Source organism: Aquarana catesbeiana, linkage group LG01 (assembly GCF_042186555.1).
Source record: "Aquarana catesbeiana isolate 2022-GZ linkage group LG01, ASM4218655v1, whole genome shotgun sequence".
Taxonomy (NCBI): domain Eukaryota; kingdom Metazoa; phylum Chordata; class Amphibia; order Anura; family Ranidae; genus Aquarana; species Aquarana catesbeiana.
Window position 1 is genome coordinate 745,269,783 of NC_133324.1, and position 19,559 is coordinate 745,289,341.

The 19,559-nt window shown below is 38.4% G+C and overlaps 1 protein-coding gene across 2 annotated transcripts; it reads right to left on the reverse strand.

Moving 5' to 3' along the window:
* Positions 1-733: 733 nt before the first annotated feature.
* FGG (fibrinogen gamma chain) lies at positions 734-13,651 on the reverse strand. 2 transcript variants are annotated; one of them, XM_073605495.1, is made up of 10 exons: positions 13,494-13,651; positions 13,175-13,228; positions 12,911-13,094; positions 12,701-12,791; positions 9,035-9,165; positions 6,595-6,728; positions 6,035-6,219; positions 5,400-5,677; positions 2,809-2,978; positions 734-873 (listed from the first exon to the last, which is right to left on the reverse strand). In XM_073605495.1, the coding sequence occupies exons 1-10, from the start codon at positions 13,560-13,562 to the stop codon at positions 859-861; spliced, it is 1,311 nt and encodes a 436-aa protein (XP_073461596.1). In that variant the 5' UTR covers positions 13,563-13,651; the 3' UTR covers positions 734-858. The 2 variants fall into 2 exon arrangements, with proteins under 2 accessions (XP_073461596.1, XP_073461587.1); XM_073605486.1 differs by lacking the exon at positions 734-873 and having other exon boundaries at positions 2,655-2,978.
* Between the last annotated feature and the right edge of the window lie 5,908 nt (positions 13,652-19,559).

Here is a 19,559-nt window from a genome sequence, read left to right on the forward strand (position 1 = left end):
TGCACAATCCTTCATTTGTGGTGTACCCGCCATGGCTTGGGACTGACCCACTTGGGATTCATTACTTGTCTTCTATTGTCTTACAATTGGGACTTATTTACATTTAGATTGTATCACTTATGTATATGTTTATTCATGTATTTACACAGTTTACTAGCACTGTTTTCTCACTAGCGCTACATTTTCACCCATTTCACATATGGACTGGACTTGTTAGGGAACAATAGTTATTTTATTATGTGATGCAAGGTATATTGGTAGAGATTATAAGCACATCCATAAATAGCAGTGGTGGCTGTGAGACATGCTTTAAATGTACTTGTTCATGCTATTTTTGTTTACAAATTAAAAGTATGAAATGGCAATGGCCTGTCTTTTATTGATTCTTATATATTTGTAATAAAGTTTAGTACTGTATATCTGTGTGGTTTTAATATATGGTCTTTGACTCACATTTGGCACCTTAAAAATCCCACTCTATATTAAGTAGTTAAGATGATGATCTAGAGATATGGTCCCTCTGGGTACACCTTACACCACAAACAGTTCAGGAATTACCATGCTTAACACAGGTTTATATATAGGAACCAAGGGCAGATCATTTCAGACAATGACTTGTAGTTGACTTTTGGTCTTTATACAAAATGTGTGGGTAAGAAGCATAAAAAGGATAGAGAAAGGTTAAATAGCAAAACACAAATAATTTTCTTTTGAATAAAATATTGAGACTGTATTTTGGATTTAATATGTTATTTAATGTGTTTTGTTTTCCTATTTAACATAGTGCAAGTTTAGACTGCAAAAATCTGGCATGTTCCGCATCCCACAAATCTTGTGCTTTTATTTAAATTTGTCAGTTTATATGTCTCCAGCCTATAATGAGAGAAAATAATAATTAATACACCATACCGCGAAAAGAACAAAAACCCCACTCTGGGAACACATAAACATAGTATGTAACATACGGCAGTTGAAGTAAATCTACCAATAACACGTTACAAAATTCTTGTATAGCTAGCTCCTAAATCTTATAAAGTATCACAACTGATTCACAACTGATTGCAGTGATACATTAATACAATAAAATGTGTTCCCAAAGGTGTGGTTTTCTTCTCTAGTTGTACCAGTGACTATTGTCACCGAGGAAGAGAAGTTAAATCAAAGATTTGTCCCAAAAACAAGAGGTGAAAAGGAAATCTTCCAATGGGGCTAAACTGTATAACAGGGAAATTTACCTCTATTGTCCTAATGTCTTGTTGTGTCTCTGGGGCAGGAAGTAAAGGGAAATTTCCCCAATGGTATGCAGAAAAAAAACTGTCAGGGCTTTTAATCTTTCCCTACCCTATCCAAAACAAAAAACTGGCTAAAGATACACTTTAAATAAAAATACATGAAGCATGTGCACATGCTGAAGAAAATAGAGTGGGCACATGGTTTTCAAAACTGACTTTTTCAGATTTAGGCTGGTCATGCTATATAGAATTTTCTTGTTCAATTTCCTTTATATTTACCTTCAACCATGTAGTGCAAGGGCCTCCCTGATTAAATACAAATTGAAAGTGTTTAGGTATGACCTCATATTATATGGTTTTGGTAAGTCTAAAGGAAAATTGGACAAGAAAATTGTATAATATATGGCCAGCATTACAGTCAGACAGATCTATAAAAAAAATTGGCTTTACACTTATAGCTAAGTAAGGAAAGGTTTGAGCATTAGGTGGCCCCATAAAATGTCAGTATTTTGTTAGCTATAATACAGTTGGTCAAAGCTTCCTGTATATATGTAGTGCCTCATTATATCATTGTATGATCAAACCTTAATTACTAAGTGTTGGATATATATAGTCATTACCAACTAAGTGCTGTTAACTAGTTGCCAAAATAATGTTTTCCTGCCATGTATAAGGCACCTATCTGCATATTAGATGTAAAATAGCCCTCCCTGTCATAATAGTCAGTATAAAAGTATTGCATGGCAAATTAAAATGTTTCAGTCTTGATGTGCTAATAGTTTCTGTAGAAAATCTCTACCCAGTAATTTCAAACAGGAGTCATCTATGTAAATTATCTACAAATTGCTTAATCATCTGTACATGTACCACCTAATAGCTATGAGAGATTCCACAAATATAAGAGAAAAAAACATAACTGTAGATACTCTGTAGTTTCCTGAGAACGCAAAAAAAATCACAGGAATGACAAAAAAAATGATAAGTGCCACCCTTTGTAAATCCCCCTATTCCCCAATTTGCTATCAAACAAATATGATGGAGAATTCAGCTGCAGTACGGCCGTATGTTGTTATTAAACTTTACATTTTAATTGTTAAATGTTAAATAAATGTCATTGGGAAAAGTTTGTTGTGTTACATCTGCCAGCCAGATGTCCATCTCGGATTATATTTAGGTAGAGAAACTTTATTCAAACAATTCAAACAATATGTTCAGCTGTTGTAAAAAAAAAAAAAGTGTGTACTGCATTTATTGAAAGTTTCTAAAACGCTTGAAGGGAAATACATTTTTTAAATAAATGCCAATGTGTATGGATTTTTCTTAGTGGTTTTGTCTCAAACACAAATATACAATATTTTACATTAAACTTGTCTGAATTTTCCATGACTTAATCCACACAGTTGTGTCAAAATGAGGCATATCTTCACATACTTTGGGTATTTTATTGTAAACATAGTTAACTGCAAAACATGAAGTCTGGAGAATAATATAGACTGTAGATACAAGGTCAAGGTGGGGGTGTTGTAAATGTCAGTGTTTTACAATATTATATATCTCCTCGGCCTTCAGACCCGACCTTAGATCCTTTAGATACAAACTGCTGTCCACCATCTGTTCCATATCGGTTAAAGGGAATGATTTTCATTGAGGTTTTCTTCATTGAATACCAGCGGGTCCGCCATGTTACCCAAATGATACCATTGTCATAGCCAGCAGGTTGAGAGTCAGCTTCACTGTAAGTACCACCTGAAAAGGAACATCATATAAACAGAGTTATGGAACAGTTTAATTTTATACAGCCACTGAGACTGAACAACGTAAACAAGTAATATTATACATAATCTGGATACATACTGTATATTTACTGGAGAGGAAATGACTAAATTGCAAACAATTACCTATATACTTTTTCCACTTTGATACCTTACTTCGTAAAAGGTATAGGTTTCCCGATGGGAACCAGATGTCATAACACACAGATCTTCAATGACTCTACCAAGCTATGGTAACACTAGGACAATGTACCCTCCAGGATCTCCAGTGTTTAAAGTCTAACTGCACCAATTCAGCAAAATATCATCTGTGTGCCTTTCTCAGTGCCACACAGCAGCTTGTCTTCTAAGCCAGGCCTACTAATGCAATCTGCACTTTCACTCAAATCTTGTTGGTATGGAATAAAAGTTTTCATTCCACGGGCCTCCATAGGATTAAACTGGAGTGCAAAGTGCATTTATGGAGAGCAGCTGTGCGGTACTGACAAAGCCACACGCTGATATCTCACAGGATCAAGAACAAGTGAGCATGATAATACTGAAGAGGGATGCATGGGGTGGGTGGGAGTTAAAAAAAAAAGCATAACTGCACCAAAAGTGCAGGTACACATTTAAAGTGATTCTAAAGGTTGGAATTAAAAAAATACCTACTCTGTGCAATGTCTTTGCACAGAGCAGATCCTCTTATATTTGGGTCCCTGGCTCCTCCCCCTGCAGAGTGTTCCCCCATTAGCTAGCCTCTTGCTATAGGTGCACTCAAGCAGGCTCACTCCCGAGCCACGCTCTTGTGAATGGATATTGTTCATTCACGCACAGATCATGGCTCAGCCCAGCCCCCCCCCGCTCTCTCCTCTTTGGCTCACTGGCTGTAATTGACAGCAGCAGGAGCCAATGTCTCCCACTGCTGTGTAAGCCAATGAGGAGTGAGAGACCCGGGAGAGCCACTGCTCTCATGTACACCGCTGGATGGAGATGGGGCTCAGGTAAGTATAAAGGAGGGCAACTGCACCCAAAAGGTTTTTTACCTTAATGTATAGAAAGTATTAAAGTAAAAAAACCTTCTGCCTTTAGCACCACTTTAACCGCTTCCCAACCGCCTCATGCAGATATACTGCAGCAGAAGGTCACGTACAGGCAGAATCACGTACCTGTACGTGGCCCTTTAAAGCGCGCCCGCCGGGAGCTCAGTAAGTCGGATCGCGGGTCCCGCGGACTCAATGTCTGCGGGGATACCCGCGATCATCTCATGGAGAGGAAGAACGGGGAGATGCTAATGTAAACAAGCATCTCCCCTTTCTGCCTAGTGACACTGTCACTGATTACAGCTTCCTGTGATCGGGAACGGTGATCAGTGATGTGTCACTCGTAGCCACGCCCCCTAACAGTTAGAATCACTCCCTAGGACACAGTTAACCCTTTCCTAGCCCCCCCAGTGGTTAACCCTGTCACTGCCAGTGTCATTTTTACAGTAATCAGTGCAATTTTATAGTTTTAGCACTGATCGCTGTAAAAATGACAATGGTCCAAAAATGTGTCAGAATTGTCCGTTGTGTTCGTCATAATGTCGCAGTCATGATAAAAATCGCAGATCGCCACCATTACTAGTAAAAAAAAATATTGATAAAAATGCCATAAAACTATCCCCTATTTTGTAAACGCTATAACTTTTGCGCAAACCGATCAATAAACGCTTATTGCAATTTTTTTTTACCAAAAATATGTAGAAGAATACATATCAGCCTAAACTGAGGAAAAAAATGTTTTTTTATATATTTTTGGGGGATATTTATTATAGCAAAAATTAAAAAATAATGCATTTTTTCAAATTGTCGCTTTTTTTTGTTTATAGCGCAAAAAATAAAAACCGCAGAGGTGATCAAATACCACCAAAAGAAAGCTCTATTTGTGGGGAAAAAAGGATGTCAATTTTGTTTGGCAGCCATGTTGCACGACTGCGCAATTGTCAGTTAAAGCGATGCTGTGTCGAATCGCAAAAAGTGCTTTGGTCTTTGGCCAGCGAAATGGTCCAGGGCTTAATATGTGGCCTACCAATGCTGACCTCCTTCTAAAAATACTAATTGTTTGGCTGTCCCTAACAGTACTTTCAGTGTTACTTACCTGGAACAAGCATGCATTTTATAATGTCAGAGTTATTTTAGAACTCCTGATCTGCATACTTACTTCAAGTCAGTAACTTAGAAAGCATGAAAGGATAGGTCAGTAATAGCAGCCTTCATATTCTGTCAATGCAACCAAAGGTGGTTGCAAAAACTGCCAATTAGTTTTACTAGCATGAATTTACGGCAGAATTTTCATCTTTGTTAGGGAGGCAGATATAAGAAGCTGAATAGTAAACCAACCTATCCACAACAACTGTTTCTTAAGTTATCCTTACCTTGATAATATTTGCCATTGAGGTGTCCAGCATGGCATCTGTTCATCCACCAGCCAGAGCCATCTTGTTCAGCACAGTTTCCTTCAAATTTATCATTATCTTTGTCATATGTACTGAACTGCATGCCATTGTGAGAAGTAAAGAACTTGTCACTGGGGTCATCTCCAAAATCAAATCCATCAAAGGCATCTCCAGCTTCACCACCAATGAAGTAAGCATAGGTTAGCCTGTAATTGTCCTTCTCAGCACCCAGTCTGAACGTGGCATAATCGGCTGTGCTAGATAGACAAAGGAAAGATAATTTCATATCAGTATGTTTCAATTCCTGTAAATGTATTTTCTATTCTATTCTGACATCAAAATAAATAATTGATTTTAGTTAATCACAGAATTTACTCTATATGGCTTTTTACAGATTACTAAAATGGCGGTAGTTTTATTTTTTTAAAAAAAATATAGTCTTATCTTTCCTAGATGCTTAAAGCTATATTCTCATTGATCAGTATAGGCTATTGCCATTTATAGAGATAGCAGCTTTTAGAAATATATATTTTATATAATTTGTTTTTTGTTGCTTTTTTATGGCTTTTATCTGGATTTAAACCCCAGACAAATATGTTGTCAGCTAAGATTACCTTGTCTGACCAGTCCAGTCTTCCACCTCTATCCGGAGAACATATGGAATTGTACTCTGTGTACTTAGAAGGTGTGTCTTCTCATTTCCCAACCAAAACTCTGTTGTGTCTGTTGGAGATAAGTATCCAAATCCTTCTTTGTACTGGTTCCAGTTCTTGTTGAAGTCCACACTACCATCAAGCCTCTAAGAAAAGAAGAAAAAAGATTTGTTATGAAACATGACAGGGTTACATATTCTAAGCTTAACGTGAAAAATAAAATGAGCAGTTCCATCTGTTCATTAATGTTTGTCGATAAGTCCACAGCAGACAGTTGCTAGGTTCACTTAAACACTTTGATAGACCATTTTAGTGTATTTCTCAAAAAAACAAGTGTGTTCTCAGTTGAACGTAAACACATACTGAACCCAGAAATAGTGCAATATGAAGAGATCAATGGGGGTTCAAGTGATATGAATCCTATTGTTATTCATTGTTTCCAAGCTAAATGGTTTTCCATGTACTTGTTGAAAGAGGAAAACCTTTTTATTTCATAAAAGCTACAGTATGCTTTCACTCACCCTTTGGATAACAGTCCATCCTAAGCCAGATGAATCAATTTCACAATAAACCAGGAATTGTTGTTTGGCTTTAACAGGCTTAATGTAGTAGAGACCACTGACACGTGCTCCTTTGTTTGCAACATCTTGGCAATCTAGGGAGCGAAAGACATTTCTTTATCAATAAAATCCTCTAGCTTGGGATATTGCTGAAACAGTAGCCATAATACACTGCATTCACCTATTATCTCTTCTCATCCATCTGGATTAAAACTGAAGGTCATTCCACTTATATTTGCCACTCCTGGTTCCTCCCCACCCCATTAACATGAAACTTTTAAACAAAATAAAATGTTTACATTTTCATTACATGTCAATTAAAAAACGTTTGTTTAAGGAACGTTTGTTCCATTCCCAAATTGTTAGTAGGGTCAAATCAAAGTTCGACCGTGATGAGAAAATTTGAAGGACATTCAAACATTAGTCTGAAAATCTAATAGTGTATGGCCAGCATAAGTTTTAAATACCTTGTTGCAGCAATAGACATCACATAATTACAAATTGGTGCATAAAAAATAGAAAAACTTTTATTGAACAACAGGTTTAAAATTGGCTGGTCTAGACATTTCACGTCCTGATCTTATACCATTCCTACAATATACATATACTGCAGGGGGATACGGAAGTGGAAGCAATCAAAGGTATGAACGAGACCGGATGTCCAGACCGACAGGTAATGGCTCAGTCTCAGCCCAACCCAGACCTCCAGCCCCACAGAAGATCAATGGCTATCAAGGAGAAGGCAACAGAGGCGGCTTGCTCGCATTCACCAATGGAGGAGTAAGAGGCCACAAAATATATGTGGAAAGCTGGATGGTAGACAACTGCAGCAAAAGGAGAGCAATCTCCTATAAAGCCACACAGCATGGGTTGACAGCATGGACTCCACTGTCTATTTTTTATACACCAATTAGTAATTGTGTTATTTCTATTGCTGCAACAAAGTCCCACGGGAGATATCTTTTGTCTAGTGTATCAGGGATGGAGCAGCCTTCTTCCCATGATATAATTGCTACTCTCTGCTTTCACGTTTTAAATACCTTAACCATGGCATAAAGTGAAGATGCAGTGACCTTAGCTTGCTGACCAGCCACCGTCATTATACTGCAGCAGGTTGGCACGGTCCCGCGAGCCGTCATAGCTGTACGTTGGCTCCTTTAAGTGGGATAGCAGGCGCGCTGGCGCCGCCAGAGGAATGCGGGCGCAGCTGCACTGCGGGGGTCTGATGCGAGTGGCCAGCAGTTGTGATGACCGCCGGCTACACGCGATCACGGGCACGAGAGCCAGAACAGGGACGTGTGTGTGTAAACACACAAATCACTGTTCTGTGAGAAGAGGATAGGCAGATCTTGAGTTCCTACTAGCTGCGAACAGCGATCTGTCATCTCCTCTAGTCAGTCCCATTCCTCTACAGTGAGAACACACACTAGGGAACACAGTTAACCCCTTGAACGCCACCCTAGTGTTAACCCCTTTCCTGCCAGTGACATTTACACAGTAATCAGTGCATTTTTATAGCACTGATCACTGTATATTTGTCAATGGTCCCAAAAATGTGTCAAAAGTGTCCGATCTGTATGCCATAATGTCGCAGTCCCGATACAAATCGCAGATCACCGCCATTACTAGTAAAAAAAAAAAATGTATAAGAATGCCATTATTATTATTATTTCAGGTACTTATATAGCGCCGTCAATTTATGCAGCGCTTTACATATACATTGTACATTCAATCCCTACCCTCAAGGAGCTTACAACCTAAGGTCCCTAACACACATATACTAGGAGCAAATTAAGACAGCATCCGAACAACCTACCAGCATGTCTTTAGAGTGTGGGAGGAAACCCACGCAGGCACAGGGAGAACATGCAAACTCCAGGCAGATGGTGTCGTGGTCGGGATTTGAACCAGCGACCCTTTCTGCTGCTAGTGCTAACCACTACACCACTGTGCTGCAAACCAATCAATATGTGCTCATTGCGATTTTTATTACCAAAAATATGTAGAAGAATACATATCGACCTAAACTGAGGAAAAAATTAACTTTTTTTAAAAAAAATTGGGGATATTTATTATAACAAAAAGTACAAAATATTGTGTTTTTTTCAAAATTGTCGCTATTTTTTTGTCTATAGCGCAAAAAATAAAAACCCCAGAGATGATCAAATACCACCAAAAGAAAGCTCTATTTGTGCGAAAAAAAGGACGTCAATTTTGTTTGGGTACAGCGTTGCACAACCGCGCAATTGTCAAACGACGCAGTGCCGTTTCACAAAAAATGTTCTGGTCATTGAGCAGCCAAATCTTCCAGGGCTGAAGTGGTTAAAAAGCAACAATGTAGACGAAATTATAGGCTTGTATGCTACTCGTGTCATCGTGTCTTTATAACATGAATACATACCTTTTCCTGTTATTTCCTGGATTTGAACGCTCTCTTTGCATGGCTGCTGGCATTGTACTTCCAAGTTTCCAATCCTCTGTTTTAACAGGGCAATTTTTTCTGTGTTGGAAGTTAGTAAATCTTGCAGGTATCTATAACAAATCAAAAAAATATCAGCTTTACCTTTTTTAGGTATTGTTTATACAGAGTTTCATCCTATTTTCATGTTGCACAGAGCAATGATGTTCTTAATATATGCTCTCTTTTTTCAAGGGAGCTTTTCTCAAGGGAGCTTCATAGTGACCATGACATTGTTCTTATATATCCATTCACAACAAGTTTAATGGATGCACAAGCTGCATCAGTCTGAGCGTTCCCATAGAGATTGTATCATGACTACTAAGAGATGCTTCTGTACACTATCCTGAAGAAGAAATTATTTGTAAGGCTGGGGTTCACCCCATATGTAAGATCATGTTTTCTTGGTGTGTATTCATTTGATGTGTGTTGTGTTTCACACATTAGAATTTTATTCAATTGAATTGAATAACATAATGCAGATCAATTGGCCCAAAAGTTGAGTTTTTCACCAGAAACTGCAATCCAATATACAGTATCAGTGAAACAGGTCCTATTGAAGACACTAGGGGTGATGTACTAAAGGAGTTGAGGTTGTTCTCTTGGCAAAGTGAATATTTTTCTTTGCAAAGTAAAAAATAGGGAGAAGATGCGTTCACAATGAATACCCAACCACGTGGTAGTAAAAAAACAAAAATCTTGTTTTGAAATTGGCTTGAACGTGATTGAATATTCAAAGTAAACACTGTATCATTTTATTCACTAACATTCATTTTGCTAAAGGAGCCTCTACTTCTTTATTAGCTCAACCCTAATGTGTAGCACTATATTCCCACATTCACACTGAATCTGACTTCACTCAAAGTTGCACAATTTCAAAGCCGCAGGTCAGCGCGACTTCAGGTGTGACTTGGCTGACATCTGTGTGACTTCATGCAAGTCGCACCTGAAATCGCAAAAAAAAGTGCAGGAACCTTTTTTTCAAATCGGTGCAGCACCGCAAAGACCGAGTTGCGCCGATTTGAACAGTTCCATTGCCGACAATAGGGTGCGGCTTGTCATGTCGCACCAGGCTAAAGCAGGAAGCAGAGCCTCAGTGTTTAATAAACATAGACATTACTAATTACAAACTTTAAACTATACTAAAAATATATGGATATTAAATAAAAAACAAAAAAAACATAAAACACACTGATGATTTACAAAAAAAGAAGAAAAAACACCCACGCCTGGATGGTACTAATGTGTGCAGCTGCTGTCTATTATGTTCAGCAAAGGGTTAATCAATATTAATCTCAGGCAGCGTTTGCTATACCATATAAATATGCTGATATGGGCTACAATTGATAAACTGTAAACATCAGTAGTGAATATTGCACAATGGTGACAAGAAATTATAAATAAAGTGACATAGTGCAATAAAAGTGCAAAAAAAGTCTTTAGTGCAGTATTGAGTCCCTTGTAGGTGCTGTAATGGCTACACACCGCACTCACCAGATGTCGGTGACTCCCTTGCCTTACAGCAATGATAGCCAACAAGGCTTTTAGGTCTCTAGGGGGACCTGCCCCACGGTATCACACTGATGATTTGCATCAATTATTTATTTTTTTTTTTTTTAAAGGCAGCGGTGGTGCCCCCTTTTTTTTTTTTTTTTTTTGTGGTGACCCTTTTTTGTCTTTGGTTCTGCAAGGCAATAAAATAAAGGTGCTGGATGGATGTTCTTCCAAGCAATAGAAACTTTAATGGGGGTTCTAATCTTTTTCTATTGTATCTAAAACTAAAAAAAAAAAGTTTTAGTAACACAAATACTAGCCCATTGCTCCTTGCAGCTTTTATGCAATTAATTTGAATATGCCTTATTTTTTTTATTAATGTACAATAATGTAAATGTTTTAGTTCCACGACTGGGAAATATCTAGCACCATATTTTATTTCTGTCCAGAGTGATAAAATGGATTTGGTGATGCCACCAAGCGCAATAAATATAATACATGTATTATTATTTGTATTAAATTGAGGAGGTTGAAAATACCTCATTATTAAAGATCAGCTCTGGTTCACTTTGCTACAAGGACTTCAATGCTACCAGTGGGTCAAAATCCAGTTGCTTTACTGAAAGAATTAAAGGGTATTCACTTTGCAGAGTAAATATTCAGTTAGCTTTGTAAATAAGAAAAATCTATGCCTACTTCAATAGCGAAGTGTGTGCAAGCACAAATCCTGTTTTTTTAGCTCCCATGAAGATTATTGGGTGCTCAAAGTAATAACAGTTTCACCATATTCTCTTCGTCAAGTGAACATTCTATTCTATATTCTCTTTAATAAATCAACCCAATGAATGAGAATGATCCAAACTTGAGACAAAATGAAGTGAATTGGAAAAACTAGTATCTCCGTATTAGTTTGATAATATAAGGAAAAATGCTCAACTATGCAACATACAGATATATTTTTTTACCCTTTTTTATTTAGGCTATCAGTACATTTTCCAGGCCTGAATGGTACCTGAAAATGAAATATATTTCTCTTGAAAACTTATTTTACAAGTGCACTGTTAGACTAAATAAAACATTATATTACTGAATCCTTCATTACTGAAGACTTTGCTCTTGCATTGATCAACAATAAAATTAGGAATACTAAAATATACTAAAAATATAATATAATATTATATATATACATATATATATATATATATATATATATATATATATATATATATACACACACACACACACACTATTTTGTCAAAAGTATTGGGACACCTGCCTTTGCATGCACATGAACTTTACTGGCATCCCAGTCTTAGTACGTAGGGTTCAATATTGAGTTGGCTCACCCTTTGCAGCTATAACAGCTTCAACGCTTCTGGGAAGGCTGTCCACAAGGTTTAGGAGTGTTTCTTTTGGAATGTTTGAACATTCTTCCAGAAGCACATTTGTGAGGTCAGGCACTGATGTTGGACGAGAAAGCCTGGCTCACAGTCTCCGCTCAAATTCATCCCAAAGGTGTTCTATCGGGCTGAAATCAGGATTATGGTGTGGGGTTGTTTTTCAGGGGTTGGGTTTGGCCCCTTAGTTCCTGTGAAGGGAGCTCTTAAGGCATCAGCATACCAAGACATATGGGACAATTTCATGCTCCCAACTTTGTGGAAACAGTTTGGGGATGGCCCCTTCCTGTTCCAACATGACTGCTCAGCAGTGCACAAAGCACTTCAATAAAGACATGGATGAGCGAGTTTGGGATGGAGGAACTTGATTGGCCAGAGTCTTGACCTCAACCTGATAAAACACCTTTGGGATGAATTAGAGCAGAGACAGACTCGTCCAACATCAGTGCCTGACCCCACAAATGCGCTTCTGGAAGAATGATCAAACATTACCATAGACACACTCCAAATCCTTGTGGAAAGCCTTCCCAGAAGAGTTGAAGCTGTTATAGCTGGAAAGGATGGGCCAACTCAATATTGAACCTTACAGACTAAGAATGGGATGCTATTAAAGTTTATGTGCGTGTAAAGGCAGGCATCCCAATACTTTTGACAATATAGTGTAAATATATATACTATACTAAAAATACAAACATGTCATTAACACAGGAACACTCACTGTATGCTCTGTTCATTCTGCACAACTGTCTGTTCATATCTTGAAATATCATCCAACATATTTCTGGATTTCTGAGTTGGGTTTTCAATAACTGAAAAACAAAAGTTGACATTTGTAAACATGCACCTAACTCTTTCAGTGATTTATCAAAAAAATGAAATGAACTTGTGTATGCACACAAATGTTCTGTAAATATGTACTAATGCTTACCTTGTGGAGATGTTGCGGGCTTGGTCCCAATTAGCCGTATGTCCTCTACAATTACTGTGGTTTCTGAGGTGTCATTAGTGATTCTGCCTAACAGTCCTTCGAGGTATTGCAGTTCTGTGTCAACGTCTGACTGATATCTGCTTAAGTAGTCTGAGACTCCACATGTAGTTGGACAGTATTCCCCCTACAATTAAAAAGATCTGTAAGATACTGTTGTTCCAATCTACAGAGTTCTTAGGGGAAGACATAGTAAAGAATACTTACGAATCGTTCATCTAAAATGCAACAGTTGTCCCTGTTTGGCTTTAAATTGTATTGCTATAAAAAAGAAAAAGACAAATAGTAATAAAAATATAATAATAATTACATTTTAATATATTAAATTTAATATATGTAATCTATCCTTGTTTTCTTTCTGTTGTATCTGTTACATAATTTCTTAGCAATGGTATATTTACAATAAATTGTACTAAAATTGTATATTTAAATTTGGTTTTAAAAGTTATAATCATGCATTTTCTGTTTTTTTAATCGCATTTATTTACTATATGTTTTCCTCCTATTGAAAAATGTTTATACTCACGCAATAAGTGCTGGAGAAGAGCAGTACAATCTGGATGAAGAGAGCCCCCTGCTGGTATATTCGTGACATGTTGCAGGTCCAATATGCCTTGCACCTGCTTGGTTGGTAGTTTTCAAATGAAGTCAAGCTTGCAAGGTGCTGCTGTTATATGTGCACAGTCTGATCAGGGGTAACATTGCAGACAGGAACAAAGAATTGTCCAAAGGTCAAAGGAAGGGCCAGGGGAGGAGGAGATCACAGTCCATGACCCTTAAGGGGACATTAGTCACTCAGATTGCAGCCAACATTTGAACATTTGCACCATACTAAGAGTATTAACTTTTAACAGACAGATTTCATATCTGCTGACACAGAAATTTTATTCGTTCTTGGACTGAGTGGGTGTCCTCATACATAATAGTTCAAAATGATGTACACAAATATGCAAGCAATATAGACTTATAGACTAGAGGGGGGAAAAAAAAGAGTATCGGACTGTACAGGGCAGAAAAGGAGCATGTACTAAAATAGTAAAAAATTACATATTTTATTGAAATATTACAATTTTAAAAGAATTGTTGATGTCAACATATATATCTTAAAAACACAAGAGCTAGATGAAGCAGTTTCCTGCATATGGGTTTGTAACAAGAATTAGAGTACTAGTAAAGTAGATCCTCATGTGCATTTATTTATTAGTGTGATGATCAGATTTTATTTACAATATTTATTTATTTATGATTTGGCCAAAATCTAGAAGACCACTTGAATATACAGAAAGTTTGTTTGTGGAACTGTACAAAATATAAGTTAATAATGCCTTGGGACATTTGTTGCACAGTTGACAAGTTTTTAGTATTTAAAGTGGAGCTCCACCCAAAAGGGGAAGTTCTACTTTGAGCAAACCCCCCCTTTCTATGCCACATTTGGCGTGTAATTGTTTTGGGTAGAGGGGGAGCAGGTACCTAGTTTTGACAGGTACCTGCTCCCACTTCCGCTCGGACCACCTAGGCGTCTTGAGGAAGTTCTCCTCTCCCCCTCCTTCCCTTAAATCTTCTGGAACACGTCACAGGTCCCAGACAATGTCAAAGGAAGTAATGTCACCAGCACACCAGGATCTCCAAAACTGGGTTCAAAACTTTAATCAGCGATCACATAATTACAGCAGAAAGCGATGTTTCGGAGCCACGCAGCACCCCATCATCAGGCATGTGACATCGCTTTCTGCTGTAATTATGTGATCGCTGATTAAAGTTTTGGACCCATTTTTGGAGATCCTGGTGTGCTGGAGACATTACTTCCTTTGACTATACACGGTTCCAGCTGGTGGTCACTTTAGCACCCATTTTTGAATACAGCCATCTTTACAGGAATGTGTGCATTGGGAATAATGCATTTCAAGATCCCAAACAATTGCCTAACCATTGAGGAGGCGCAGCGAGTGCCCACACTTGAATTCCGGTGCCGGGGAGAGGCAAGGGAGAGAAGCGAGAATTTGGGCGTCCACATCGCTGGATCCTGGGACAGGTGAGTGTGTGTTTATTAAAAGTCAGCAACTTTTTTTGTAGCTGTTGACTTTTAATAAGCACAAAAACAAGTGGAACGCCACTTTAAGTGATATCAGACCCAATTTTTTAATCACTTTTAGTAGCTGACTTAGGGTGCACTCACACTGGCAGTTTTACCCATGCCCCATCCCCTTGGTCTGTTCATTTTTGAAGTGTGAGTGCTCCAAAGCATGCCCAATAACGGGTAAGTATACAATCCTTCTTCCAAGTGGTCTTGGACATGGTTAACTTGTGGTCCAGTATAAATCACTTCAGTGTGAACGTAAACCATGCCTGGGCGCAGAACTTTCTATAGATCACTGAACACAAAAACAGGGATCGCTTTGGTCTGATTGGCAGAGGTGATGATGTAAGTGTGCCCGGGAACACTTGCTTACAGCCCAGTGTGAGTGCAGACCAGTAGGGAAGAAAGGTGGGGAGACAATTGAACTTGGGAACCATTCAATTCAACCGTGCCCATTGTAAGTGCACCCTTAATCATTTACTGAATATACAGCTTCTTTATCTTAATCCTGCCTATATTGGAGTTTAAGCTGGTGCCCCAGGTCTCCTGTTTTAGGGTGGCTCCTTTTTCTTGCAGCATCCTATGAAGCCATCCTTGCATGCAGGACCATAAGGTGTATATCTCAAAGATCTCATAAGAAATTTTGGGGTGATTTACTAATACTGATGCACACAGAATCTGGTGCAGTTGTGCATATTAACCAATCAGCTTCTAACTTCAGTTTGTTTAATTAAAGTGTTACTAAACCCACAACGGTGAAATCAGTCTGCATATGCGGGAAAGCATGCTTGTAATACTCACTGTGGAACTTAAGGGGGTGATCCTCTGCATTGTGTAAAAAGTCTGTTTGATCCGGTCTTCTCTGACCCTCCCCTTCTTTTACTGTCCCCAATCCATCTGCTGATAGGACAGAGCCTTGGAGGCACTCTGCACATGCTCAGTTTGGTGTGTATTGCTAGAGAGTTTTTTTTTTTGGGAGGGTGCATGTAATTAGCACAGGGCCAGTCAGCACTGTCCAAACAGAGGGTCAGGGGCATGCAGCCTCATAGGACAGTTAGAGGAGAATGAAAACTCCTCCTACAAAGCTTTAACCAGTGCTCGGCCAGACACTGATGCCAGTTGGGGACCTGTGAGGCATCTGTTTCTCAAACTAGAGACTCTAATGTGCTTATCTTCTTGCTTAGTTGTGCAACGCGGCCTCCCACTTCTTTTTCTACTCTGGTTAGAGCCTGTTTGTGCTGTCCTCTGAAGGGAGTAGTACACACCGTTGTAGGAAATCTTCAATTTCTTTGCAATTTCTCGCATGGAATAGCCTTCATTTCTAAGAACAAGAATAGACTGTCGAGTTTCAGATGAAAGTTCTCTTTTTCTGGCCATTTTGAGCGTTTAATTGACCCCACAAATGTGATGCTCCAGAAACTCAATCTGCTCACAGGAAGGTCAGTTTTGTAGCTTCTGGAAGGAGCTAGACTGTTTTTAGATGTGTGAACATGATTGCACAAGGGTTTGCTAATCATCAATTAGCCTTCTGAGCCAATGAGCAAACACATTGTACCATTAGAACACTGGAGTGATAGTTGCTGGAAATGGGCCTCTATACACCTATGTAGATATTGCACCAAAAAGTAGACATTTGCAGTTAGAATAGTCATTTACCACATTAGCAATGTATAGAGTATATTTGTTTAAAGTTAGGACTAGTTTAAAGTTAGCTTCATTTAAAAGTACAGTGCTTTTCCTTCAAAAATAAGGACATTTCAATGTGACCCCAAACTTTTGAACGGTAGTGTAAAAAGAAAACATTATAAATACCTCTTTTCCATTTTTTATAAGAGATCGCATAATCTCTGTTCTTAGCTGTATAAGGAGCTCAGAGAGCTGGAGGAGGAGAAACAGCATCACACTGATCTTCCCAGTGAATGGCTGTGCAGGGGGGGGGTGTATCAGCAGAAGTCTGATCATTGGAGGAGAGCAGGCTAAGTTCCCAGAACAGCTAGAGAACTGACCATGCTGTGGCTTTCCTAGTGTGGTCAGTTTATAATAGAAAAGCAGAGCAATGGCAGGAACTCCAGGGATTTCACAGAAAGGAAGGATTACAAAGAGAACAGGACACATTTTGTACATGGTACACCAAGCACATATCAGGAATATGAAATGTTGCATTAACCTGTACTTATTCTTTAAAGTTTATAAAGAAGAACACAGGCATCTGTCCACTCAGCATTGGTGCCATTCTGGGATTGTTTGCTTGTGAAAAACTTGTGCAAATACGTTGTAAAATTTTGTTTTGCGTGTTGTTTTGCTTCTATAAACCATCTGGTGGACAAAGTTTCTTACTATTAGTATTACTACTTTGATTTTTATTTTGCACAGCAATGGGGGTTATTTACGAAAGGCAAATCCACTTTGCACTGCAAGTGCAAACTACAAGTGTAAAGTGCACTTGGAAGTGCAGTCGCTGTAAATCTGAGTGGTAGATCTGAAATGAGGGGAAGCTCTGCTGATTTTATCATCCAAACATGTGCAAGCTAAAATACTGTTTTTTATTTTCCTTGCATGTCCCCCTCAGATCTACAGCGACTTTACTTCCAGGTGCACTTTCAGTGCAATTTCAAGTGCACTTTTCACTTGTAGTTTGCACTTGTAGTGCAAAGTGGATTTGCCTTTCGTAAATAACCCCCAATGTCTTACTGCTGAATGGCATGGTAGACCTGATTTCCCTAAATGAGTCTGCATTGGAGCTTCTGTACTGGTATCACTGTTTGAATCTGGAGTGCTCAAGTTGCCATCTAGCAATGTCTACAATGAGAGAAGTAGATCACTGAGCAACTTTATTCCATTTAATTCAAGCAGATTGAAAAAAATATAATTTTACCATAAATGCACTATCAATATATCGCCTCCACTGAAATAAAAACGAAAGTGTACCTAAACCCAAGAACAAACATTTAATATATTGTAGTTTACCAGTCCTCAGATGTCGATGATAAAGTGTTGGATATGAGAAAATTATTTCATGGTATATATACCCCAAAAAAGGGGCAAATATGAGAAGTTCATTGTTAGGGTTAATGTATATTTTAATCACTTGCCGGCCAGCCGCTGTCATTGTACTGCGGCAGGTCAGCTCGTTCCCACGAATCGCCGTCATTGTACATTGACTCGGGAACTCTATTATGTGTGTGCGCCCACTGGCCAGCAGGGGAGCCAATCAGCGGGTGGGGCGCCCCAACCACGATCATTCCCTGCAGTAACAGAACGGGGATCTGCCTGTGTAAACAAGGCAGATCTCCGTTCTGACAACGGAGATCACAGATCCTGTCTTTCTGCTATGCAGGAAGATGGATCTGTGTATTTCTCCAGGCAGCCTATTCCCCATACAGTTAGAAAACACCTGCAGGGAATACATTTAACCTCTTGATCGCCCCTGATGTTAACCCCTTCCCTGCCAGTAATTTTAGCACTGATTACTGTAATAATGTCACTGGTTCCCAAAAAAGTGTAAAAAATGTCAGTTAGGTGTTTGATCTGTCTGCCGCAATGTCGAACTCCCGCTAAAAATCGCAGATCACCGCCATTACTAGTAAAAAAATAAAATAAAAATGCCATAAATGTATTCCTTATTTTGTAGATGCAATAATGCTTTCGCTTATTGCGATCTTTTTTTACCAAAAATATGTAGAATAATATATATTGGCCTAAACTGAGGAAGAAATTAGGGGGTTTTTTTATGTTTTTTGGGGGATATTTATTATAGCAAAAAGTAAAAAATATTGCTTTTTTTTCAAAATTGTCACTTTTTTTTTGTTTATAGCGCAAAAAATAAAAACCACAGAGGTGATCAAATACCACCAACAAAAGCTCTATTTGTGGAAATAAAGGACAACAATTTTGTTTGGGTACAGAGTCGTACGACTGCACAATTGTCAGTTAAAAACGACGCAGTGCCGTATCGCAAAAAATGGCCTGGTCATTAAGGGGGTAAATCCTTCCAGTCCTTAAGTGGTTAATAGTTTTAGGTGGAGTGGGACTTTATAAAAAAACTTTACTGAAAAGACCCACATTAATCATGATATTGTCAATGACAGTTTCTTGGCAGTTATGAACACATTTTAAATTTGTAGTAATCCTTTGATAAACTGACAAATCCATTACCAGAATTCACATAAGATTATGAAACTGATATTTTATTTCCTTAGGTACGGGAAATGACAACTCCAAAAAGAACATTTTGTATATCACAGGCTTTCTTAAACTGTGTTTGTTTGATACGTGGGTTGCAGTTGTCCAGCTTGTACTATTTGTTTTTGAGAGGCGTCTGTAAACACAGTTTATCTTGAAGGTTACACATGTTTATTGCTGAACGCCAAATCAGCACAGGTAAGTTTTTCAACTTTGCAGTAAGTTGATGAAAACTGGGAGATGTTTGTTTCCGCAACACTATGGGGTTGATTTACTAAAGGGAAATAGACTGTGCACTTTGCAAAGTGCAGTTGCCCTCTGGAAGAGCAGTTG